The sequence below is a fragment of the Spea bombifrons genome, chromosome 6 (genome assembly GCF_027358695.1).
Source record: "Spea bombifrons isolate aSpeBom1 chromosome 6, aSpeBom1.2.pri, whole genome shotgun sequence".
NCBI lineage: Eukaryota > Metazoa > Chordata > Amphibia > Anura > Pelobatidae > Spea > Spea bombifrons.
This window is the reverse complement of record NC_071092.1, coordinates 44880226-44905744: the sequence shown is the minus strand read 5'-3', so window position 1 is coordinate 44905744 and position 25519 is coordinate 44880226. Positions and strand designations below refer to the sequence as shown.

The 25519-nt window shown below is 39.8% G+C and overlaps 1 protein-coding gene across 1 annotated transcript in view; it reads left to right on the top strand.

The window, feature by feature from the left end:
* USP24 (ubiquitin specific peptidase 24) overlaps positions 1–25281 on the top strand; it is a 46770-nt gene extending 21489 nt beyond the window's left edge. The window contains exons 15-67 of the mRNA XM_053468977.1: positions 17–178; positions 784–891; positions 1514–1663; positions 2289–2420; positions 2535–2646; positions 2895–2971; positions 3863–4003; positions 4174–4227; positions 4394–4509; positions 5257–5323; positions 5548–5658; positions 6014–6112; positions 6771–6935; positions 7095–7180; positions 7669–7762; positions 8321–8479; positions 8897–8994; positions 9237–9332; positions 9495–9723; positions 9879–10038; positions 10148–10303; positions 10497–10567; positions 10851–11011; positions 11482–11543; positions 11729–11920; positions 12014–12131; positions 12714–12858; positions 13123–13242; positions 13376–13501; positions 13752–13850; positions 14255–14337; positions 14886–15027; positions 15228–15347; positions 15577–15794; positions 16204–16328; positions 16708–16849; positions 17047–17194; positions 17886–17981; positions 18509–18612; positions 18855–18968; positions 19234–19330; positions 19421–19537; positions 19713–19805; positions 19897–19999; positions 20840–20955; positions 21520–21633; positions 22098–22163; positions 22461–22524; positions 22972–23050; positions 23482–23557; positions 23781–23867; positions 24102–24212; positions 24604–25281. Of these exons, the coding sequence (XP_053324952.1) occupies positions 17–178; positions 784–891; positions 1514–1663; positions 2289–2420; positions 2535–2646; positions 2895–2971; positions 3863–4003; positions 4174–4227; positions 4394–4509; positions 5257–5323; positions 5548–5658; positions 6014–6112; positions 6771–6935; positions 7095–7180; positions 7669–7762; positions 8321–8479; positions 8897–8994; positions 9237–9332; positions 9495–9723; positions 9879–10038; positions 10148–10303; positions 10497–10567; positions 10851–11011; positions 11482–11543; positions 11729–11920; positions 12014–12131; positions 12714–12858; positions 13123–13242; positions 13376–13501; positions 13752–13850; positions 14255–14337; positions 14886–15027; positions 15228–15347; positions 15577–15794; positions 16204–16328; positions 16708–16849; positions 17047–17194; positions 17886–17981; positions 18509–18612; positions 18855–18968; positions 19234–19330; positions 19421–19537; positions 19713–19805; positions 19897–19999; positions 20840–20955; positions 21520–21633; positions 22098–22163; positions 22461–22524; positions 22972–23050; positions 23482–23557; positions 23781–23867; positions 24102–24212; positions 24604–24666 (6144 nt within the window). The 3' untranslated portion in view covers positions 24667–25281. The remainder of the gene's footprint in view (positions 1–16; positions 179–783; positions 892–1513; positions 1664–2288; positions 2421–2534; positions 2647–2894; positions 2972–3862; positions 4004–4173; positions 4228–4393; positions 4510–5256; positions 5324–5547; positions 5659–6013; positions 6113–6770; positions 6936–7094; positions 7181–7668; positions 7763–8320; positions 8480–8896; positions 8995–9236; positions 9333–9494; positions 9724–9878; positions 10039–10147; positions 10304–10496; positions 10568–10850; positions 11012–11481; positions 11544–11728; positions 11921–12013; positions 12132–12713; positions 12859–13122; positions 13243–13375; positions 13502–13751; positions 13851–14254; positions 14338–14885; positions 15028–15227; positions 15348–15576; positions 15795–16203; positions 16329–16707; positions 16850–17046; positions 17195–17885; positions 17982–18508; positions 18613–18854; positions 18969–19233; positions 19331–19420; positions 19538–19712; positions 19806–19896; positions 20000–20839; positions 20956–21519; positions 21634–22097; positions 22164–22460; positions 22525–22971; positions 23051–23481; positions 23558–23780; positions 23868–24101; positions 24213–24603) is intronic.
* The last annotated feature ends 238 nt before the right edge of the window (positions 25282–25519 follow it).

Below are 25519 nucleotides of genomic sequence, written 5' to 3'. Positions count from 1 at the left end.
CTGACTTCTCTTGCAGGTTTTAGAGGTACTCTGGGATCTTGCCCACCTGCCCACCCTACCGTCTGTTTTGATCCAGCAAGCCTTAGAGGAACACTTAACAATCCTGAGCGATGCCTACGCAGTGAAAGAAACCGTGAAGAGAAGTTATATTATAAAATGCATAGAGGATATTAAAAAGGTGAGTCTGTGGGATCCGGCCAGATGTTCCTCTTCAACAAAGGAGCAACGTTTCTTGTGTAATGACCGTCCATACGGAATGAGATAACAGCTCGATATAGACTAAGTGTAATGAATGGCTTTTGTAATTGTGTGGATTTACCAAAAACCTTGAGAGATACTCGATTTTTTTTTTCCTTTTTGTTTTGCTGAAATATCCCAAGTGTTGTACTCCTCTGGGAAAATTAAAGGACCAGGTATTACCCACTCCGTATATAATTTATACCGCCGGGACTTTCTTGCTTTGCTCCTTAATACCAACTCTTAATGAGGAAAAGGGTGGATTGATCATGTCACGACATTTGATTGCTTTATATATGTGTTCTTCACAGCATAATAAAAATAATTACTCAAATCGGGGTCAAAAGAAGTTGCTGTAGAAAAATTGCATTGAGATCTCTGAACTTCCTCTGCTTGGTTTTGTTCTTGTGCGTTTCCTGCACCCCTTGGTAATCTGCATTATGTCCTAGTAACCTGTACACCTTTATATATATATATATATATATATATATATATATATATATATATATTATAGAATAATAGTACTCTCTCCTTTTAATAACGCAGTCATCTCAACACAACAACCCACAAGTCGTGTGGGTGGTACCAGCCTTACGCCAACTTCATGAAATCACCCGCTCCTTCAACAAGCAGACCTACCAAAAGCAAGACAAGGTACGTGCTTCAGCCAGGTGGATATCAGCCGTTCCTGAATCAGACCAATAGCCCCCAGCAATCCGCAACGCTAAATATATTTTATATAAATTATATTCAAAACCGCGCAGCATTTTACTGATGGTGGTTGGATAAATCAGTGGTCAGTGCAATGGATGTTGAAGAAAGGCTTATTATAAGGGACAACAGACCGTCCGTGATACAATTAATTACTAAAATACTTCAACATGATTAAGACCGAGTTTCTTTCTGCATATATTAACTAAATTTCGTTTCATTTTATATTTGCTGCTCCAGCTACACTGCTGAATGCAAGACTTTTAAATGCAACCCTAGAAACCTAATTCATATACCTGCTGAATGCATCAACCCTTCCCAGAAATAATTCTCTAATCATGTACAATTCTGGCTCAATCATAATAATCGCCGGGAACACTGAATTATCGGGCTGTTGCCATTAAATAAAAATGACAGATCTAAGTGCTTATTTGCTTAACCTCCTAGAGAATGCAGTTAATCTTTTGTCTAAGTGGAACAGCATCTTTAACAGCATGTTTCCATTAGCACGTTTATTGGCACATGCACATTTTTGAACTGTCTTTTTTTTTTATTTATTTCACAGACCATAATCCAGGATCTGAAGAAGAACTTTGAAATTGTCAAACTGGTGACAGCGAGTCTGGTGGCTTGCCGCCGCTTGGCAGTAACCGTCGTCGGTCCCGGCGGGCTGGTGGGAACTTCTTTGGTCGATGGCAGATACACTTACCGGGAGGTATCTGATACTGAATGTTTTGATAAACAAAACAGAATCTTAAATCTTTTTTATATCAACGTTCTTACAACAAAGAGTCTAAGAGAACATAGCAGCTGCTTTGCCATATTATTGGTTGATTTTGGAAGCCCTATTTTGGGGCAATTAAAGAAAGTGGTTCTTTTTCCACCGTATCTACAGTTTACAAAGCCGTATGCATTAGAAACCTATGCGGTGGAAATTACAAACTAATAATTATGTTCACTATTACCAAAGTGAATGTTCTGGCTTTGATGATAACTGTTAATAGCTGGTTTTCAATGGCTTCGGGGGTTGCAGCGTCTCTTCCATCTGTACACTAGAGGGAAAAGGGAGGAGAAGGGTTTATATTGTTCTTTGCTTCTGTCCAATCCTTATTTATAATATGTTTTTCATCAGTGTTGTCCAGATTCACTTCCAAATCTAACCTTTCGGACAGTTGCCCCATATCGCCACAACTCCCCATATTTTTATATGTGGTAGAGGACTAAAAAGGGAGACTTTGGGAATGTACTTTGGTTTTGCGCCTAGGCAAGCCGCCTCATAGGTTTATTTAACAAAAAAAGAAATCAGAAAAAATTAACTCTTAATATTCTTTTTTTTTCAGTATTTGGAGGCGCATCTAAAGTTCCTGGCGTTTTTTCTGCAAGAAGCCACCTTGTATCTCAGCTGGAGTCGGGCTAAGGAGATTTGGGAGTGTCTGGTGACCGGCCACGATGTGTGCGAGCTTGACCGCGAAGTAAGACTTTAATCTCTAGTAACAGATATGGTATTTTGTATTGGGCAGCTGGTTTTAACGCCCACCGGATTATTAGCTCCATGTAGCTGGACACAGAATTTTTTTTTTTTGCAGATGTGTTTTGAGTGGTTTACAAAGGGCCAGCATGATCTGGAGAGCGATGTCCAGCAGCAGCTTTTTAAAGAGAAGATTCTGAAGCTGGAGTCTTACGAAATTACAATGAACGGTACGTCGTCACCAAATGTAAAACAAAATGTCACAAAGGGTAATTCCCAAAACCGTTAACACCTCTAAGAAGAACATCAGAAATGCAACAATATTTAAATCCTAACAGTTAAGAACGATACAGTCAACTTTCAAGTACCCGAGTGGGTCGCCTGATCTTTGAGCAATGACCTTTTTCTAATTTTTATTTAAAATTAAAATGTTTGTGATTTTAACTTATTAACTTAGTTTTTCCCTCTACTGTTCCAGGCTTCAATCTTTTTAAGACATTCTTTGAGAATGTTAATCTGTGTGACCATCGCCTGAAACGACAAGGCACGCAGCTGGTGAGTAACGGCACATTGATGTTAAATCGCGGCCCATCAGCGTGTCCTTAAATATTGTAGACGGCCTCAGAAAGACATTTCTCTTGTTGATGCTTCAAATCCTTTATCGTTTAACAGATTTTCCTGCTCTTTCATATGTGTTTCTTAGAAGTTGTTCCAGCAGTGGTCAGCTCGGTCCTCTAGGCTCCCGGTCCTGCCAGAGTTATAAAGATTTCCTAATCATGATGTAGTCGGCATGGTGCATCACTAAATGATGGGTTATATATTGTCATGAGAAGACTTAGAGTCAACGTTCATAGTATTACTTTAGGTCAATGTTGACTGTAAATCTGATGGAAAGAGCATATAAAATGTACCCGAAGTTTGATTTGAAGTCCTTGCTACAATTTGTTTAGCTTGCTCACAACCTACAATGCTATAGTAGGACAATCGCTATAGTTCAGTCATATATTGAGATCGCAGACCTAAAACAGGTAGACGCTTTATTAAATAGGCCTACATTTAGACATCAAGCAAGGTGTTGGTGAAGCTCGTTTGCACTAAATTATTTGGACTATTGGAATGTTTAATCTCGCTAATTTTCCCAGTCCACCCGTTTTTGCAGGACCAGCTCGTAAATGTTTGATCCTTATTCCAGTGGAAGGGCTTGCCGAATTGAACATACCCGCCAACCATGTTTTCAGTTTACGCTGGCCGCCAGATTTTAAAACCAAAATATGTGGCAGAAAAGTGAATTATGTGGTCTGAAACTGAGAGTGTGTGAAATTAAATGCTTGTAGCGAACATTATTCTGTCGGCAGCCGTCAGTCTCTGTCAGATACGTACTGAGATGCCAGGTGTATCTAAGTAGAAATGCAATCATCTCATACAAAGTTGTCGTCTTATTAAAAGCACGTGGAGAAGCTGGAATTGATTGGGATGGACTTTATCTGGAAGATTGCTGTGGAATCTCCGGATGAAGAAATCGCCAATGAAGCCATACAGTTGATAATTAATTATAGCTACATCAATCTTAATCCCAGACTGAAGAAGGTAAGTTTTTTGTGTATATATACCGTATTGACTTCAATATTTGATGTCCTATTTTATAGCCCTTTCCTTGAAATGTTGTTTCGTTTGAGAATAAAAATTTGATTTTTAGTAAATCTGGTAAAGTATGGAGTTGCGCAGGATTGTGAAATGCATTTATTTCTTGTTTGTAGGATTCTGTTTCTTTGCACAAGAAGTTCATTGCTGACTGCTATACGAGATTAGAGGTATGTGTATAGCACAGGCACATGGTTTTTGAACTTTTATTATTGTAATGGAATGAAAATATGAGAGTAATTCATAAACATAATCCAGAAGGTTCAGACGTTTAAACACAAACGCCACTCGCTGTTCTTTCCTTTTCTAATTGGTATGCAATTTCTCACCCTGCAGGCGGCAAGTTCAGCTCTTGGGGGTCCCACGCTAACTCACGCAGTCACCAGAGCCACAAAAATGCTTACGGCAACCGCCATGCCATCGGTAGCAACTTCTGTGCAGTCTCCGTACAGGTAAGTGCTGCTGTTTTCAATACAAGCTATAAAAGGCTTTCCTTGTTCTTTCCCGTCGCTGCGTCTTGGCATCTTTTGTCGCTGCACTTAGGATATAGGTTTTTTTTTTCTTGATAAAATGGCTCTTTCGACCAATTTTAGAAGCTAACGGAACAGCATTCCTTCTTTGACAACTGCCCAGTAATAGTGGAAGCTAGATTGCCTGCTGTTGGGGTAATGTTGTACATCATGAGCATTACAGGAATTCTTCCAGGTCTGTCTTTCAACAGGGCAGTTAAACCAATTTTCCTGGGACCACAAGCACCCCTTTTTGTTAAATCGCTTGCCCCTTTTTGTTAAATCGCTTGCCCCTTTTTGTTAAATCGCTTGCCCCTTTTTGTTAAATCGCTTGCCCCTTTTTTGTTAAATTGCTTGCCCCTTTTTTGTTAAATCGCTTGCCCCTTTTTTGTTAAATCGCTTGCCCCTTTTTTGTTAAATCGCTTGCCCTGTGCTCGTGTTGTGGTAGACAAACATTGTGAATGGCTTGTGCCTCTGGAGCTTTTTGAAGATGAGTCTTTCTACAAAACCTATGTTATTAATTCTCTTAAAGGCTTGCAATATTGTAGATAAGAACAATAAGTGGTATCATATATCTTGCGTGATAATATGAAGTTGTGATTAGATAACTTTAAGAAATGTACTTCAAGGCAATAGCAATGCAACTTACTCATTCTGACTTTTTAAACCCATTTTCTTATTGTTTTGCAGGTCTACCAAGCTAGTGATAATTGAAAGGCTCCTTTTGCTGGCTGAGCGCTATGTGATCACTATAGAGGTATGTTGTATACCCCAGCTCCGGGGTGTCTGAAATCTTGATGCTTTTACCTAAAAATCAGCCCAGGGAGAAAATCCTGCCATGGATATTGGATTGTGTAGCCTGTACAAAGTGTTTTCTATGACTTTCTCTTTAAATTAATTGCAAATTAGAATGTACATTGAATACATTTTCTTATTGCCTCCCCCCCATTCCGTTAATAGTTTTTTTGTCTTTGTATGAAGGATCTTTACTCTGTTCCTCGAACAATCCTACCTCACGGTGCCTCTTTTCATGGACATCTATTAACTCTGAACCTTACTTATGAGTCTACCAAAGATACTTTTACGGTTGAGGTGAGATGGCGTTTATTAATCCTGCGTACGGCTCTCTGTGATATGTTTATTACCCCTTCCAATTTTATTAAACGTGATTGCACCCAGATCTTCTTTGGTTGGTGGTGGTTGGGTGGGTTTCGGATTGGGGGGGTACTTGTGTTTAGGATTATTTGACCTAAGCGTTTAACCTCAAGGTTGATGTATCTTCCCCCCTACGGCCCTATTCAATTTAGGGGTGGTGTGATATATTTAGGGGTGGTGTGATATATGCTAGGTGAATACTGATACTAACTATATATGGAAAACTATTTTTGTATTTTCTATATAGCCGCAAATCGCTTCTATTTTGTTGACGTTTGTTTACGTTTTCCAGGCCCACAGCAATGAAACAGTTGGAAGCATTCGCTGGAAGATCGCAAGGCATCTCAATTGCCCCATAGAAAATATACAGATATTTGCAAATGAAATTTTGGTAAGTAGAACGATGGAGATTAAAGGCAGCCCTGATTTTTTTTTTTTATAATTATTATGTAGTTTTTCCATTTAAAGTGCATTTATACCAAAGGCTTAAAATGTAGGTTTCATTTGTAAGCACAGAGGGGCTTCTTGGATCTGCAGATTGTTCGATTAGTATATGCAGCCAGATTTTCTAATCTGTATACTGGGAATACCAGCCAGCAGACCCAGTTTTAACTTTAGCAATAAGAATTAGCGTGACTGTTAATAAGAATATAATTTCATAGGCAATTGGGTACGGCTGCTGTAAGCGACTCTGGCCAGGAGGGAATCGGCAACTTTGCAGCTGATGCGGATCCTGTATTGTCATTTTATACCAAGCAAACAAAATGCTTTTGTCCCATTTCCAAAAAGAAAAAGAATATATTTTTTACTTACACCTCTTGTATATTTATTCCGTATGGACCGCTGACGTTGTGTGCAATATATGCCCGTATATGCAACTTTCTCTATACTTTCTTTATTCTCACCAGAGAACCAAAAATGGTTATTCCTCGAAATTAGTCTTAATTTAAAAAAAAGGATTTTAAGGATTTTCTATGATTTGTAACTCTAGTATAAATAAGTGATTGTCTGTTTTAAAACCCTCCTTAATTGTGTGGCTCCCGTCGCAGTTGACTGTAAATAAGGACCAGAAGCTGCTCCATCAGCTGGGCTTTTCCGATGAGCAGGCCCTGACCGTAAAGACTCTGGGAGGTGGAACTCCATCAACCAGCTCTGTGGACACTTCGGCCGTTAGTAGCGGCGCCGGGTTCAGCTCTTCCTATGCGATGGAACAGGTAGGCGATTTTAACCAAAGACCCGCGTCTTCTCGCAGACGTGGCTTAGATTTATCATTATAAACTCTACCGTCCTTATCATCAAACAGTTTCTAAACATTAATTTCTGTATTTTTTCACTTAAAATGTATTTTTTATTCGTTTGTATACGATCAATAGGAAAAATCCCTGCCCGGCGTGGTCATGGCGTTGGTCTGTAATGTGTTTGATATGCTCTACCAACTGGCCAACCTGGAAGAGCCAAGGTAAAGAATTATTTTACATAGAAATTGTATCAATTATAAGTTGTATGAATTTTCCAGGCGTTAATGGTACGTTTAGATGAAATGGCAGAAGACAAAATGAAATGACATCACTAGGAAAAAAATAGATTTAGTGCAAATTTCACAATATTGCTTAAATCTCGTCATTACGTTACACTCTTGCATCACATTTGTAGTTTTAAGTCCTTTTTTTTATGTTGTCGTGTAAAACCCATTGCGAAACCTTTACTGAGACTTATTCACTAAGTAGGACGCTTTCGGTAATTTGGCTGTACATATTACGCGCAGCCAGCATAGAGTAGTTAATACAGGGAGATGAGACACTTGCCATAGATTTGTTTTGTTTTTTGTTTTTTTGCAATATTGCTTTTATTAGTATTTTTATGTGGCTTTCATGCAGTGTTCCAGCTGCATAGAGGAATTGTCTCTTGGTTTTGTTTAAAAAGCTGCACCTTTTCCTTGTTTCCCAGGATAACTGTCAGAGTACGGAAGCTTCTCCTCTTGATCCCGACAGATCCAGCCGTACAAGAAGCTCTGGACCAGCTTGATTCTCTTGGGAGGAAGGTAACGCAGGGTTTCACCGTCAGATTTGATTCTCTTTATTTCTCTACTGTGGTTTTTAAAATAAAAAAAAATATATAGTTTACATTCCCTTATTTACACTCATAGTTTTTAACATAACCTTAAATATTCAGTTCATTTGGCATAAAAACATCCAGTTTTACAAATTACATAAAATGCGTATGTTTTTCCCTGCTTTCTCATATCCGTACCAGATGCAGCACTGCTTTTTTGTCAATTTTATCTTATGTTGCATTACTTTTTTGTTACTTTGCTCACGTTGATCTCCCCAGCAGTTCAGGTTTTAACATTCCTTCTTGACCACAGATGGATATCATCTACCTGTGCCCATGTGAGGAAGTCACGTGTAGGATGTAGTCATCTGGCCCATCTCTCTCCTGCTTTACGATTACCCAGTAAAGATGTTTAGTGCTTTAGGAAAAGGCTGCGTCCCCATAGATTCCTTCTAACAGAATTTCCAGCTCTCCAGAATGTTGACAGGCATTAGCGACAGGCTGTGTCTGCCGTTTACTTACTGCTGCCTTTGCTTCTTTCGCTCAGAAGACGCTCCTGTCGGAATCTCAGGAAAAATCTTCAAAATCTCCATCTTTATCCTCAAAACAACAGCATCATCAGCAAAGTGCCAGTTCTATCCTGGAGAGCTTGTTCCGATCGTCTGCCCCGGGCATGTCCACCTTCAGGGTGCTCTATAACTTGGAGGTAAATGTCCTCGCTCCCTAGTCTTACAGCAATATAAAAATGAACGCTTCTTATCCTGACAAATGGTGATAAATATAATCTTTTTAGCAACCGTTAGGTTTAAGGTTCCAAAACTCAGGTGTTTATCATCATCTTACAAGCATTCGTTTTCCCAAAAAAAAACTGCAGCTTTAAAGAGCTTTTAAAAATATATTTTTAGTAGAAATGAGGGTTACATTTAATCTACCATTGCAAATTTAAAACTACTCGCTTATGGCTATTAAGGTCCACCTGACAGCTTATAATATGTCTTTGTTTCCACCAAGATCAAAACAAGCTGATCTTATTCATCATGTATATTATGCTCGTTGAAACGTAGGCAATTAATAGGACATGAACAGTCATTTAACTTTTTTCCCTTTTTAATCTATAAATAAGGTTCTTAGTTCCAAACTGATGCCAACGGCTGATGACGAGATGGCAAGAAACTGTGCCAAATCATTCTGTGAAAACTTCTTAAAAGCCGGTGGTCTCAGGTATGTTTTTGTTAACAGTTGTATATAAGCCACACGTTGCCAGCCTGATTAATTTTCCTTCCTGCATTAGAAAAATAAATATCCTATTTTCTGATGTTGACAAATTGTGACCTCAGAGAAACATGTATTTACTTGCATAACGTATCGTAGTGGGTCAATATTTTAACGTGGAGAGCCACAAACCATTCAGAAGTTTAAGTCCCCATTTTAAATGATTTACATTTTTTTTTCTCCTCGTGTAGTTTGGTGGTTAATGTTATGCAGAGGGACTCTATTCCATCGGAAGTCGATTATGAAACAAGACAAGGAGTCTACTCGATTTGTCTGCAACTTGCAAGGTATGCTGTAGAGTTAGGGCTACAGTGAGTGCTGTATCCAGACGCTATGGCTTGTCTCTCTAATTTGTTTCTAGAAGGGAAAGTCATTGCGCTCTCCCCACAGTCCTCAAAGGGACATTTTCTTCCTGGTACTCTTATAACACTCTTTATACAACTTTTCAGGTTCTTATTGGTCGGCCAAACTATGTCATCAACATTTGATGAAGATCTGACCAAAGATGGAATTGAAGGGTTGTCCTCGAGGCCGTTCCGGAACGCTGGCCGCCAGTCCAGTCGCCAAATGTCTCTGTGCGGAACCCCGGAGAAGTCCTCTTACCGGCAGCTGTCTGTGTCTGACAGGTCATCCATCAGGGTGGAGGAGATTATCCCTGCTGCACGGGTTGCTATTCAGGTAAATGGATTTCAAGCGTTTTTCCCCAGTTCCCCAGCAAATAACCTCTGCTCCGGTATCCCTGATGTAAAACCCGCTTCCCTGTAGCTTCCAGTGTCCTGATTAAACTAGCGTAAAATAGCGTGTAACATTCTTATCCCTTTGTTATTCTTTAGATGATGGAAGTTAATGATTTCACCTGCACGGTGGCGTGTTTCATGCGGCTTTCCTGGGCGGCCGCCGCGGGAAGACTGGACCTTGTTGGCAGCAACCAGCCCATTAAAGAGAGTAATACGCTGTTCCCTGGGGGGCTTCGGGGCAGACTCAGCAGCTCAGGTATACCCGACCGGGTTTTCTCTGTTTTTGGTTTTGGCGCTCCACCGGTGGTTGTTGTCCTCCTAGGTGTAGCTAATTTTTTTTGTTGTTTTAATTTTGAAACGTCCAGGAAGTAACTGCAGTTCGGGAAGCGAAGGGGAATCCACCTCCCTCCACGCGTGGATCTGCGTACGGCAGCAGTCGGTATCTACCAAAGACGCCATTATCGCTGGGGAGGCCTTGTCCTTGTTGGTCACCTGCCTGCAGCTACGCAGCCAGCAGCTTGGTAAGGGCGCCCTTCTATTTGTGAGGCACGTTTGTGGTTAGGCTTCCTTTTCTGTCGCTCTTTGACATGTATATTTAATCCAGTTATGGGTATTTAATGCATTTCTATACCTTCCCACTTGTGTAGGAGCCACTCTCTCTTTACCCATTCCCTGTTTAAGTAATAATGTGTTTTTTTTTTTTCTTTTTTCCAGGATCTTTTTATAATCTGCCTTCTGTTGCTGACTTCATTATCGATATACTCCTAGGATCACTAAGTGCTGAGGTGAGTTTTTGCCTACAGTGTATCGACTCTGGTCAATAACAGGAGAGCGCTGCCATTAAAGCCATCGAGGATGGTTTCTCCACATGCGTGGGGGTCTCTCCGGACCGTGGGTAACTCTTCTGTGCCCGAGCTGGCCGGCTGCCTGTATAGTTCAGACCACCTTCCTGGAGAAGCTCGATGGCCATCTTTTAGTTCCTATAATGCTAATACCTCTGAATAAATGAGGGAATAGGATGTGCATGCACGGTTGTAACTATTTTTATTTGCTTAAAAAAACCTCCAGATCCGCCGCGTTGCCTGTGACCAGCTGTACACGCTCAGTCAGACAGACACCTCCGCGTACCCCGAAGTGCAGAAGCCCAACCTTTTCCTTTTGAGCGTCGTTCTCTCTGCCCAACTACCTCTCTGGTCACCCACCAGTATAATGAGAGGCATTAACCAGAGGTATGTACGAGGGCTTGTGTTTTGTTGCTCAAGGGGTTGCATATGTTTCAAGACTCATTGTCCGACTGGTGGCCATCTTCGTTTATTCCGTGCCCCACTAGAAAGTTTCTTTTTTTTTTTTTTTTTTTTTTATATAAAAAACTATGTGCAGAGTCCAAATGTAGTTGTCTTAAGAACCAAAACTCCTTTGCTATATAAACCTACAATAGGTTCCATTCTAAATGTTTTCAGACCAATTAGAATTGAGGTTACTGAGTTACATTTAGTTGGAGTCATAATTCTGGCGTTATAGGTCTTCCGCTTTCTAAAATCTTGATGTTCCATTCATGTTTCTATGAATAAAACCTGGAAATTGTAGCAATCCAGAAGCCTCCATCCTTATGAATATGGAGGGACTCATATTCTCTTGTTCTCTTTATGGATGTTGCGTGTATCCGTCTCACACGTGTTGTTGAATTTGTGTGTTGCAGGTTGTTGGCACAGTGTACGGAATATTTTGATTTGCGATGCCAGCTTTTAGATGATTTGACCTGTAAGTAAAAAAAAATCACCTTTTTAACTTTCACTTGATACATTTTACAAAACCTCTTATGTTTTAACCACCTGGTCTTTGTCTGTCTCGTATGTATATGGCGGAATCTGTAATTGTTGATAAATGACGTTGGCAGATAGAGAATGTCGTCCGTGAGATGTGGTGAACTTTCTTTATCTTTGCAGCCTCTGAAATGGAGCAGCTAAACATCAGCCCCGCGGCCATGCTGGAAGATGAGATTACGTGGCTGGATAACTTTGAACCCAATCGAACGGCGGAGTGCGAGACGAGCGAAGTAGACAATGTGTGGTTGGCAGGACACCTCAGGCTTATAAAGACGCTTCTCTCGCTTTGCGGCACTGAAAAGGAAATACTCGGTACGTCTCCGCATCTGGAGCTCGATCATTACTAAGTGTTTGCGGGAAATTCTGTGCTCTTACGTTAATGTCAATGAACTTATGACTCTGCAGGTCCCTCGCTGATTAAACAGCTTCTGGATGATTTTCTATTCCGGGCTTCGAGAATAATCCTGAACAGCAAGTCGTCTGCTGCGGTCGCCCCAATAAGCCAGCAAGACTTCCACCCAAAGTATGGCGGCACCTCAAACTTCTCCGTTCTCATTCTTAGACAGCAGAGCACCTCCGCTTTTGTATTTGTAAAAAGAATAACGCTGTTTAGTGATTTTATATCCATCCTTGAGACTTATGCCAGTATCATGTATGAAACAGTACTGAGTGGCTTACCTACTACCTAGTGGCCGCCATGTGTATCCGCATGGGGGATTAATGTGTCATTTCAACACAAAGGGTCACCTTGCACCCTTTAAAATTCTCTAAAATGCTTTATAATCCACTAGCAATATGACTTGTTCTAACAGAGACGTGGAAAGATATTGGCAGGACTAAATATACTATCAAATGTGATGCGCATAAGTAACAAAGTTCCACAACGAAAGCCCTAATGCACGTAGCATTTGAACAATGTCCTCCTCTCGGTTAGTATGTTGGTCTCCACAATCATCCTGAAGGACTTTTGCTATTTGGCCTGTAAGTCACACTCAGTCCTGAGTGAGTGGATGTCACTGACTCAGCTCACTTGTTTTATAGACTGTACTCGGACGGCCGGCTGTGTTTTTGGTGGGGTGTTGAGCGATGTATTTTGTGTTTGCAGGTGCAGTACAATGAACAGCCGGCTCGCAGCCTATGAAGTTCTTGTGATGCTGGCAGACAGCTCTGTCGCTAACCTCCAACTCATCACTAAGGAACTTCTTTCTATGCACCATCAGCTGGACCCGGCACTTACCAAGGAGTTTGATGTGAGTTTCTAGGTTTGATGGAGTGTTTGATCGGCATAGGAGACGTACAGATCTCTTGGACTTAGTCGGTGGTGCATTGGGAAAGCAATTTCATCCTTTGATAAGTCTTGCTTGTCTGCCACAGCGAGAACATGTTTTTTGGGTGACGTATAACAAGCGAAACAGTCTTGTTTGTACTGAAGGAACAAAACTAGCCAGTTTATGCTCAAGATGCTTGTTTAGATTGATGTTAATGACATATATATATTTTTTTTTTTTTTGCAGTATCTTCCTCCGGTGGACAGCCGATCCAATTCAGGCTTCGTTGGCTTAAAAAATGGAGGGGCCACTTGTTACATGAATGCAGTCTTCCAGCAGTTATATATGCAGCCCGGTCTTCCTGAGGTCCGGTAATCAGTTAAAATAGAATTAAAATTGTTTTTTTTCAAGCTTTAGCCATTTTTAAACCCATCTTTTGTTGGACCTCATGTATACGATTACTGGCTGAGCTCTTATGGTTAATTTTTGTGTCTTTCAGGCTCTCCTGTCCATGGAAGATGAAACCGATAACCCAGACGACAGTGTCTTTTATCAGGTGCAATCTCTCTTTGGCCATTTGATGGAAAGCAAACTGCAGTACTACGTGCCGGAGAACTTCTGGAAGGTTAATTTCATTTTTTTGTGTTTTGGTTCTTAGTATGTATGACCGTGTGCAAGAATTCCTCGAACCTGTACGGATCGTATAAATCTGATACCTGGGGATGTAGCTTAAACCTTTCTGGTGCAATAACAAGAACTAAAGTAACACCATGTAATGTTCCTCTACCAGGTTACTTGCAGAATCTGATCAGGAACTTTGTGGTAAAACAGTATATAAAGTATAAAATAGTATTTCATTTACTTACCATTTTTAGATCTTTAAGATGTGGAACAAAGAGCTTTATGTTCGGGAGCAGCAAGACGCGTATGAATTCTTCACTAGCCTCATAGACCAGATGGATGAATATCTCAAGGTCAGTCTACCTAGATAAAACAGAAAAAAATACTTTTTTTTAATGTTCTTAGGTTGTTTTTATGTGATTTAAGCCTTCAGACAATAGATCTACAAATGTGTATTCGCTTAACATAAATGTTGTACAACGGCACCTTTAACACTAAGGCTTCTTATAATTAAATGTTAATCTAATTTAATATTTAGATTACATTTCTGTCTTAATTCATTCATTATAACTTGATCATAATATCAACACGGCTAAATAAGTTATGGGGGTTTTTTGTGGGGAGGAAGCTGATGGCTTTTTAATTGTTAACCTTTTATAACGAATATTATATTGATATATTAAACATAATAAACAAATTCTCCTCACAAAGCATTCATTAGCTAATTGATGTTTTATTGTTTTTCATTCATTTTCAGAAAATAGGACGAGACCAAATATTTAAGAACACCTTTCAAGGCATCTATTCAGACCAGAAGATCTGTAAAGACTGCCCTCACAGGTTTGATCTCCTAGAAACGTATTGAAATAAACAAGCTTAGTCTAATTTGCTGTCGATTAAAGTGTTTTTATAGACTTGCCTTAGGGTAGCCAAGATATTTTCGGTATTTGTAAATAAATCAAATCTGATAAAATCAGATAAAAAAAAATAAATATATATATATATATATATATATATATATATATATTAAATATTTTGTGGGGTTTTTTTTTTTTTTTTACTTGGGAGTCAGTTTGCAAAAATTTCCAGGGATTCTTTAAGATTTAAAAAAAAAATAATACGTTTGAAAAATGTTTTAGGTGGCAGCAGGTTGCACAGTGTTTTTTTTTTCATTTTTATGTATTCTTTTCGTTTTTATTCTAAATACAGCAATGTGAAAAAATAGCACGTAACATTCTTAATAGCACTGATTCCAGTGTACGCTTGTAATGCAGCATTACAGGGTTTTTTGATCAATATATTTTTATAATTATTTTATTTATTATTTATTATTATTATTATATAGTTCTGAAATTTTACGATATTTTTCTAATAACTTTATGTTGCAGGTATGAGCGGGAGGAAGCCTTCATGGCCTTAAATTTAGGAGTCACATCTTGCCAGAGCCTGGAAATCTCGCTCGATCAGTTTGTGAGAGGCGAGGTTCTGGAAGGCAGCAATGCGTATTACTGCGAGAAATGCAAAGAAAAGGTGAGAGCTCTGTTAATTTACTAATGTGTGATAATAGTATGTTCTACCCCGAGGTCTGCCATCTGCCGCTTGTAGCAAATCAGTTTTTTAAAATAAATATTAAAAAAGAAAAACCCGTGCGCCGCTTCCAAACCTGTTCTAAGCGTCTGAAAACATTCAGCCTCGGGAGCTTGACTCACCGCTTGACTCTTGTGTTTCAGAGAACCACGGTGAAGAGGACCTGCATTAAATCCCTGCCAAGCGTCCTTGTGATTCATTTGATGAGATTTGGTTTTGACTGGGAAAGCGGCCGTTCTATAAAATACGATGAGCAGATTAAGGTGAGCCATCTGACTTTACACGTTACGGCTACTGCTCAGTGAATGGCGGTGGGTAGTGCTCTGCAGGGTCTGGGGTCAATGAATCATGACTTTCCTTTATCTGATACGTAATATTTCACAGTGCGCTAAAAATAGGCATGCTATATAGTTGCCTGGGTCCGCAGTTAAAATAAGAAGCATTGACTCCATTGTCTGTAATGTGTCATTTTAATGATGCTTCCATTTATAGTTTCCATGGCTGCTAAACATGGAGCCGTATACGGTATCCGGGATGGCTCGGCAAGATTCCAACTCGGAGGTTGGTGAGAATGGGAGGCAAACGGATCCACCTGGCGGCTCCCCACGGAAGAAGGTCGCTCCGACCGAAAACTACGAACTGGTTGGCGTTATAGTCCACAGTGGCCAGGCGCACGCCGGGCACTACTACTCCTTCATTAAAGACCGCAGGTATTTGCTGCCCCTACAGACAAACTCCACATGCCTGCAGTTATAATGTTACATAAACATATCTGATTATTGTCTTAAACTGTAATGGCCTACTCCACTTGCCCAATCTATTGGTGACTGTCATTATTTTGGCCTCTGTTTTTATATTAAAAAGATCTCTTTTCAGAATGGGGTAGACTTATCAAGACTACCAATGGCCAACCCCAAACTGAAGCCCCTTTAACTGTATGTTAGTAGACTTAAGGATTTTGGAACAGAGGATACAACTAGCCATGACTCCTAAAACTCTCCTCACTTCTCACTTTTTGTCCCATCTTTCTACGCAAATGTTTTAATTGTCTTCACAAGCATTATGTTTACACGCAGTATGAATATTTAGTTGGCATTTCGATCACTGTGTAATTTGCAGGGGCTGCAGTAAAAGCAAGTGGTACAAGTTCAATGACACGGTGGTGGAAGAGTTCGATCTGAATGATGAAACCATGGAGTATGAATGTTTCGGCGGGGAGTACAGGCCAAAAGTCTACGATCAATGTAAGCTTCCCATTCTGTTTTTTTTTATTTAAAGAGGACAAAATAGGGACAAAGTTTTGTTGTTCTGCGCTATCTGTCGTTGAGCAGATCCCAACAGTCATCTTTCATACCCCCAGTTTAAGTGTAGAGATGCTGGAAGGTCGGGGACTTGGTCTAAATGTCCCTCACTCTTTGCTGTTCGATTATCTAACAAGATCCGCGATCTGTATCAGCGCAGAGTTTAGTTGTAGTACACCTTTTGCTTTTTTTTTAATTAAATAAACAAGGAAGTGGTTTATCTGATTATTATTGGGGACATACCGTCATTCCTTATACTGGTCCTTTTCTGATATAACTGCAATTGAGACATCTTGACACTTTTTTTTCCTCCCCCAAACAGCCAATCCCTACCCTGACGTGCGCCGGCGCTATTGGAACGCCTACATGCTTTTCTATCAGAGAGTCTCCGATCAGAACTCTCCAGTCTTGCCAAAGAAAAGCCGCGTTAGTGTTGTGCGCCAGGAGGCGGAAGATCTCTCGCTGTATGTATTAGTAAATACTACTGACTTAGCATTCTTTTGAAATCCAGTCGCTTACATTTATTGAGTTTCAGTTGCAACGTCTTCTTTCCAGCCTGATGACTTTCTGTTACGCTATGAAGCTTCATGTGGTTGTGGGCAGTAGATGTTTGCCTCCCTGAGATGAATAAGAAAACGTTTTACCCTTTGCTCTGTTTCAGGTCCGCTCCGTCATCGCCAGACATTTCACCCCAGTCCTCCCCTCGCCCTCACAGGACTAACGACCGCCTTTCCATCTTGACCAAGCTGGTCAGGAAAGGAGAGAAGAAAGGCTTGTTTGTAGAGAAGATGCCACTGAGAATATACCAGGTAAAGTGCACAGTTTTCGTTGTACGTGGGTCATAAAACCCCTAAAAGGTGCAATCGTTATTTTAGTGGTGAGTAAAGCCAACAGTGCTCACTTCACCAGTCCCTGTCTTTCAATCAAATGAGTAGCCCAAAGTACCAGGTGGTACCGGTAGATCACAAAAAGGGGGCAAATCTTTCACATAGAAAGATTCATCGGGGCACAGAAGCCTTTTTTCAGTTTCTATTGCAACATTCTATCAGCGCATGCTTTTGTGTCAAGTGACAATTAAGTGTTGATAGCAAAAATTCTAAATTAGGGATAGTAGGTTCAAGAGCAAAAAAAAATCTGCCTATTTTTTGTCTCCCAATGTATATCACAAGCATAGGACTACTGTAAAAAAAAAAAAAAAAAAAAAATGTAAAATCGCCGAATGTAGATCAAGCAAATAGGACTAGCCGCAAAAGAATTCATTTACCCTGCACGAGAAACATTTTGTTACAATTTGGTTTAACCGTATTGCATGGATGATGATTAGATTGGAACTCACTGCTAAAATGCTGTCTTGGGCCATTAAGCAGACATAAAGAACGGCCGTATACTGTGTCTCATCTTGCCGAGTGGGCAATAAATTCAATCCATTTTCTTCCTACCGCCTGTTCCGTTAAGCCTGATTTAATAACCGAATGAAACTCTCTGATCATTTTTATTCAGACGGTGAGAGACGAGAACCTGAAGTTCATGAAGAACAGAGATGTTTACAACAGCGATTATTTCAGTTTCGTGCTCTCCCTGGCATCGGTGAATGCTGTAAGTCATCCTCATTATTTTATAGAATTTGTGCATTTTGTACATTTTCCTCCCATCGTTTCAGACTGTTATTACATTCAGACGTGTTTTATTGACTTTGCCCCATCTCCTGGCCATTTTCATCTCAATCTCTCCAATCCAGCTTCCCTGTCATCCTTTTCTCCCCATCTCCTAGTTTCTATATATCTACCATTATCTTTTTGTCCTTTTTACTTTCTTGTCACTATCCCTTCTCTCTCCTTTTTCGCCATGCGTGCGAAAAAGACACATAACAGATTACCAAATCTGTCTGTAGCTCCGTTAGAATACGTGTCGGCTTCCGCTGGGATCCGCTGACATGCCTCATAGCATAAAAACATTAGAAAAATGGCATAAAATCAGCATAAGTCCTATGGTTCAGTCTTAATAGGACATCCTGTAGTAATCAGAACAAGTGAATACTGCTGAGAAACAGCTGATTTGTGACACCCAACTTCTAATTTATATATATATATTTTTTTTTTTTTTTGTTGTTGTTGTTGTTACAGACCAAACTCAAGCACTCTATGTACCCATCCATGGCGGAAGTCAGTGCGCAGCTAGCCATCCAATTTCTGTTTCACACCTATTTCAGAACAAAGAAAAAACTCAGGTAAGGCGCTTAACACGGGGGCTTTCATACAGGACCAAAAAAATTGCCCACCAAGTAGCTTATGTTGGTACTCAACTACTACTCCTTTGCTTATGTAAGTTACTTACCTACTGTAGCCCTTCATGGCCAATGATCATCCATTTCTTTACTCTTTATTTTTTTTTCTGCAAAGATATTTTTTGTTTCAACCATAACATATAAATTGCTTTTTTATAAATATATATTTTTTATATTGGTTCTAGGGTTGACACTGAAGAATGGATAGCCACAATAGACGCCTTGGTCTCCAAGAGCTGTGAAGCCTGTCAGTGGCTCATTGAATACTTTGTTAGCACAGAGGGCCGGGAACTTATCCGGTAAGTTCAGAGAAACCCTTCTAAAAGATTAACAGGTATCACTAAAACAAACATGCACCTTCTTTCCTGTATTAACCCCTGCAACACCATCTGACAGCCCTTGAGTGGCTTGATGAGCGAGCCTGGGCTGTAGCTCCAGACCACCTTTACGTAAAAGCCGGATGTGATCGTTTATATATATATCAAATAAACGGTTCCATCATTTCATTAATATGGGTACAAGCTGAGTAGCTTTCCCGTGTTAATTTTCTGTTCTGTCCCTTAGAATCTTCTTGCTGGAGTGTAGCGTGCGAGAGGTCCGGGCAGCCGCGGCCACCATCCTGGAGAAGACTTTAGACGGCGCCTTGCTTCACAGGGATAAGGTGAGCAGCCCTCACATTCCCAGGTATCAGCCGCCCCACTATGGAAAAACCCAAATAACGCTGTGACCTTCTCTCCGCCGCCGTCTTTAGGTTAAAGGCAATCATTTGCTGATTGAAATGCTGCTCAGTCTGCTGGATAAAGATGTACCGGAAAGCTGTAAAAATTGCGCCCAGTACTTTTTCCTGTTCAACAACTTTGTGCAAAAGGTAAAGATTAGTGGCTCTTCCCAGTTTATATTCATGTGAATCAAACGCCACTGATCTGCATCTCAACTGGAGCTCTTTATTGATGTGTGTGCATAATTTCTTTTATATCTTTTAATTTTTTTTTATATCTTTTATAAATTTATTTCATGGCTATAATTGTTCTTCCCAAATTTAGCAAGGGGTGCGTGCCGTTGAGCTGCTCCTACGCTACTCTGCACTGAAGCATTTCGTCAATTTCTTACTTGGTCCAAATCGACAGAACAACCAGGTAAGCATATAACTCTCGTCTGTTTATATAAATGCACGCTTATACTTTGGGAATGGCCTTTTTCACATTACAACTTGTTGTTTCTTAACAGAATCGCAGGTGGAGCTCTCCGCAAGCCCGCGAGTTTGGTTTCTTGCACAACACCATAGCGCTGCTAGTTCTGTACTCAGATGTCTCTCCGCATAGGACAGCCGGTAAGACACCATTCATCTTTTAAAAAGCTATTGACAATATGTAATTGCAGCCTCAAATGACATATATGGGGTATATATAAGTCACTTTATGATAGTTGGGTGCTTATCAATCTCTCATCTCCAAAACCCCTAATGATGATGATATTTTGGTTCTCCCCGCGGAGGTTCCTTATGGATGGTTTCAAAGTGTTGGGTTTTTCACCAGCTCATCAAGGACTTAAGAAATGTTTGAGATACTCCCACCAGATACGAAACTTTAAGGGGACAATTTACTAAATCCGACAGCCTCGCCTAAGAATGCTTATTGAAGCGCTTTATGAGTTCTTTAGCATCCATTCTTTAACAAGAATAAAAACACCAATTACTTACCTTAAGGAGAAGCTGCAGCTCCCTGCCCTCTCAGTTCTCCGACCATTCTCGACGCCGGTTGCTCGAAGCATGCATGATGGTCTCTCTAAGAGGAGGACAATATGTAGCTGAAGTTATTGTTTTATGGTAAAACATTAAGTGTTCTGGTTAGTTACACTATCACTAGCTAAATACTAAAAAACTAAATCGGCTTACCTAGCTACCTAGCTGTGGAAAATCATTTCTATTTATGGGTCACACAGAACTTGACTGTTCCAGTCCTGCTCCAGTTATTAAGCAAAATACAAATCCATATGCAAAGTGAGCAACCAATTAGGTGCCTGTACAGAAGTGTTTTCGGAACACTGGATATTTGGTAATGTATGTGGAATTGTTATATCGGATTAAAAGCTGCTGTCTGGATAGATGTAAATATTCTAATAAACTGTTGTGATCTACATCATACTCTGTTTCTTTTTATTTCTCGGTCAGCCCCTGGCTCATTTAAGCCGCATACTCACATTAATATGACCTGTCCTCCTCTGGCTCTCCACACGGAAGTAGAGGCCTTGATGTTTATGCCAGAGGGAAAGCCTTATTTGCTGGAGGTGAGTAAAACCATCATTCCTTTTTACTAGCATAATGCAGAAATTGGCGTGAATGGTGCACAACTTGCAACAGCCTAATGAAATTAGCGATGTTAACGTAAATATACCTTTTTCTCCTCCCTCATTGGCTTCATTTTATCCCTGTTTTACAAAAGTTACCGTAGTTACCAAAATTAATAAATACGATTTTTGACAGAGCTTCTTCATTTAAGCTTTTTCTGTACAGTAAAAGCCTTTAGGCGACGGGCTTTATTAATATATAGTGTCTGTCCTTTAGGTGATGTTTGCCATGTGGGAGCTCCCTGGGTCCCTCCCTGTTCTCATCGAGATGCTTGTGTACTGCTGTTTCTATTTTTAATAAATAAGATTTTTGACAGAGCTTCTTCATTTAAGCTTTCTTTCTGTATGAAACCGAGAATATTTCTTAATGACCTTTCAAATGCATTAAGCTTTTACTTCAGAACAGCTTCCCATCCCGAGCTGGTTTGCATCAACTCCTCTCACCCATTCTTTTGTACAGTGAAAGCCTTTAGTCTGTATTAATATATAGTGTCTGTCCTTTAGGTGATGTTTGCCATGCGGGAGCTCCCTGGGTCCCTCTCTGTTCTCATCGAGATGCTCGTGTACTGCTGTTTCTGCAACGAACCCTTCTCTCTCACTGTGCTTCATTTCATTAAGGTAATGGCAGTGCTTGGCTATTTAATAACAATTGAAAAAATATTTTTGGAATGTGTATATTTTTATTTGTATGTTTAATCACATCAGCTATATACCTTGTTGAAAAGTTTCATAAAGAAATATTTCAGGATTGCGCTGTATGTCTACCATTGCTGTGGTTAATGTTTTTCTTTACAGTTCAGCTTTATTCCATTCTTCTGGAGTTTTTCCCCCCAAAATCTTTGTGAGGGGTGGATCCAAGGTTTATTAAAAACACAATATGCAAGGCAGCACTTTATAGTTTTTATGTGCATTGCTTTATATGTTTTCAGTCTCACTGGTTATTAAGAAATCACTGCTTTATACTTTTTAAAGTTCAGTAAAAGTTATAGCTGTTGTACGGTTAGGCTGCCCATCTGAAAGTGTTTAGCCATATTCTGTAGAAATCATGTTCAAGGTTTAACATGTTTTAATTTGATTTACAGAATCAGCTGGAAACCGCACCGCAGCACGAGCTAAAGAACTTGTTTACTCTGCTCCATGAGATTTTGGTAAGTGCTAAATACGGGCTTCCCTGATATTCATTGGGAGTGGAACGAATACTCAACAAAGCAAGAGATCAGTGCACATCCTGCAAATAAATAGTTAAAAGCGCCTATCTGAGGGGTAAATGTTGGGGATTCCGTCACACTATATGGCCATATATTGCTTAGCCCACCACTGGGTCAAAGTACCCCAATTTTGGCAGGAATGTATATTGCCCGCTCTGCCTTTATTTCATCCAGAGTGTTTGCCCTTCGCAGTGACTGATTGATTTATATTCGTATGTTTTTTTTTCTTTCGCGCAGGTTATTGAAGACCCTCTACAGTTAAAGAGACTGAAGTTTGCTTTTGAAGCAAATGGATTATTAGGTGAGTAGACTGATTATTTTCATTATAGGACTTGACTAATAATCTAGTGGTTTGTAGCGCCTTCCTTTTTATTCTAAATACACCAACCAGATCATGAATAATAATTATATTAAAAGCCCCCAGCCTTCTTCATAACTTTATCCAATAGATGCGGTTGTACATACATGTAGATTGCACCTGGAGCCCATGTGCGTGAAATAACATGACATATCCCAGGGTAGGCACGCATAAGAGGGATTGAAATGATGTAAACATGCTAAGAGAGTAGAAGATATGTCCTCACGTATGCACAGTTTATGCACCCCTTGTAAACCCAATTTGGAGGGCTACAACTCCAATCAGCCTTTTTTTTTTACATTTTGTGACTGGAGTTTGATATGTGTGTTCATTGGGGTGTGAATCAAGTAAATCGATGATTTTAACCCTATGTCCTCCTTCCTTCCACAGCTCTGATGCATCACAGCAACCACGTGGACAGCAGCCGCTGCTATCAATGTGTGAAGTTCCTTGTTACCCTTGCCCAAAAGTAAGTGTGAAAAGTTAAAGGACTTCATTTATAGCAACAGATGCATGATGGGTAAATATGGGACGGAGAGCTAAAGCAGAGAAACTCAATCAGCTGAGAGGCAACAAAGTCAAACTTAATTGTTGCAAGTATTAGAAAACTACAGACAAGATTTTATATATATATGTGTGTGTGTGTATATATATATATGTGTGTGTGTATATATATATATATATAAAATAAACACTAAACTAAGACACTTTAATGCTCTAGTCTGTAGTTTAATATAACGGGGAGAATGCAAGGAAAATCACAACCTTTTTGTTCTACTGTGTCTCAACCTGTCATCCGTTACCACTTTAAAAGTTTTCAGGATATCAACAAAGTTGGTTTAAAAAATATTATGAATATTATACAGGGCTGTGTAATAAAGTTTTCTTTATCCCCGGAAGGTGCCCTGCTGCTAAGGAGTATTTTAAAGAGAATTCCCAACACTGGAGCTGGGCCGTTCAGTGGCTGCAGAAAAAGGTAATAATGTATTATCTGTCACCTCTGGGAAATCCTATATTAATGTCCCGGGGAGCGGGAAATTGTTACGTTCCTATTATGTATGTAAAGATTACTTGAATCATTATCACCATTACAGAGGTTTATTTGGTGAATCAAACTATAAAATTGTAGGATTTTGGGGAAAGCGGCTTTAAAAAAATGTTCACTAAGTTTTGTTTTTTCTTGGATGTGTTTTCCGCAGATGTCCGAACACTGTTGGGCGCCACAAAGCAATGTGTCAAACGAGACCTCAACTGCTAAAACCTTCCAACGCACAATTTCTGCACAGGTACGTGGGCATCAGCTGGCACCGGGGATCTCGCGCCACCTGCACGTTAAAGTGATATTTATTAAGAGCAGCCTCTACAAGAATTGGCAATAATCAAACACCTTCTAGTTTAGATAGATAATAGCTTAGCAGAGGATAACGGGAATGGCCATTTCTACCACGGCTACGATGGGTGTGAATTACAGTTATTGCTGTTAATTAGGAATGGTTTTTTTTTTTTTTTTTGGTGTTCAGGATACATTGGCCTATGCCACCGCCTTGCTAAATGAGAAAGATCAGTCTGGGAGCAGCAATGGATCTGAGAGCAGCCCAGCCAATGAGAACGGGGACAGGAGCATGCAGCAGGTGAGGAATCCGCCGCTTTCCAAGGCTCACCTTATCCAGGGTCTGATTGGCTCGGTTCCTGGATCCAACTATCTAGTGCCTATCCATTTCCATTCATGTTTTCCAGCTCATCAAACTCAAAATATAGATACTTTTCACGTTATTTCGTGTGTTCGCTTACCTCACCCCTCTGGCAGACAGAAAAGGTCCCAAGCGACTGCACAAAGCCCCGTGCGGATACCTCCGAGGTATCCCAGAAACACACAGGAGCAAAGTGTCCGTTTCCTTAATGCCTACATTTCTTAACATCAGAAACAGGAACTTCTGAATTCAGTTATTGATCCCTTTCTTAACTTAACTCCCTTTATAACTTTCTCCTTTTTTTGTCTTTTTTTTTTTTTTTTCCCCCCAGGGTCCCGATTCTCCCATGGTAATTTGTGAGTCAAAAAGTGACCTTGATGACGTGGATCCTTAAAAACATTCTCCGCACTCAAAAGACGGAGGGTCCCGATGCGCTGTCCATTGAACGCACTTTGAGAACCACAAGAAGTTTCTCCTTCGCTAGAGAACACAGCTCGGTTCTCTTTTTTTGCAGGACATCAGCTAGAGGACTTTGTTTTCTTCTGAGCCATCTACCCGAACCTGCGGCCGATGCCGTGCCCCGGAACTGCCCGGTCAAGGAGAACGATTTTGCCACGTTTCGGCATTTAAACCATGGACGAAAAAAAGTATTTTGTCAAGATTTTATTTGAAAACAAACTGGCAAACTTTTTTTTTTTTTTTTTAAAGTGAACATTAAAATGAGTGAATGTAAAAGTGTTGCTTTTTTTCTGTAATGCTGCAAAGAGATTTCTTTTGGTTTTATACAAAATCTGTCAAATCACGACTGCATTTAGGTGCATAGGGCAACTTTTTAACCTTTCGATATTACTTAGGAATCTTCAAAATGATGTAAATGTGTAAGAGACTTAAGTTTGCCTTGTACAAATTTAGTATAAAATGGAATTTATAAAAGAAAGACCTTTGTATTTAATATGTCTCCCATAATTTGTATAGCTTTTCAGAAATATAAAGAAAAATGAGAACCTTACGAACACCATCTCAGATCTGTTATCAAAACTGCTGTAAATATTCATGAATAACTTTTTTTTTTTTACTTTTCACTTTACATACTGCAAAATTAAGTGCATAGGAATAAAAGATAATGTTTTTTTTATTATTTTTGGCCATTTGATGTATATGGATTTTAATTTTCTAATTATAAATTTAATATTCACCGGACAGTTTAGTTTTGAGAAATGAATGTTTCCTTTTTTTTATTTTTTTTT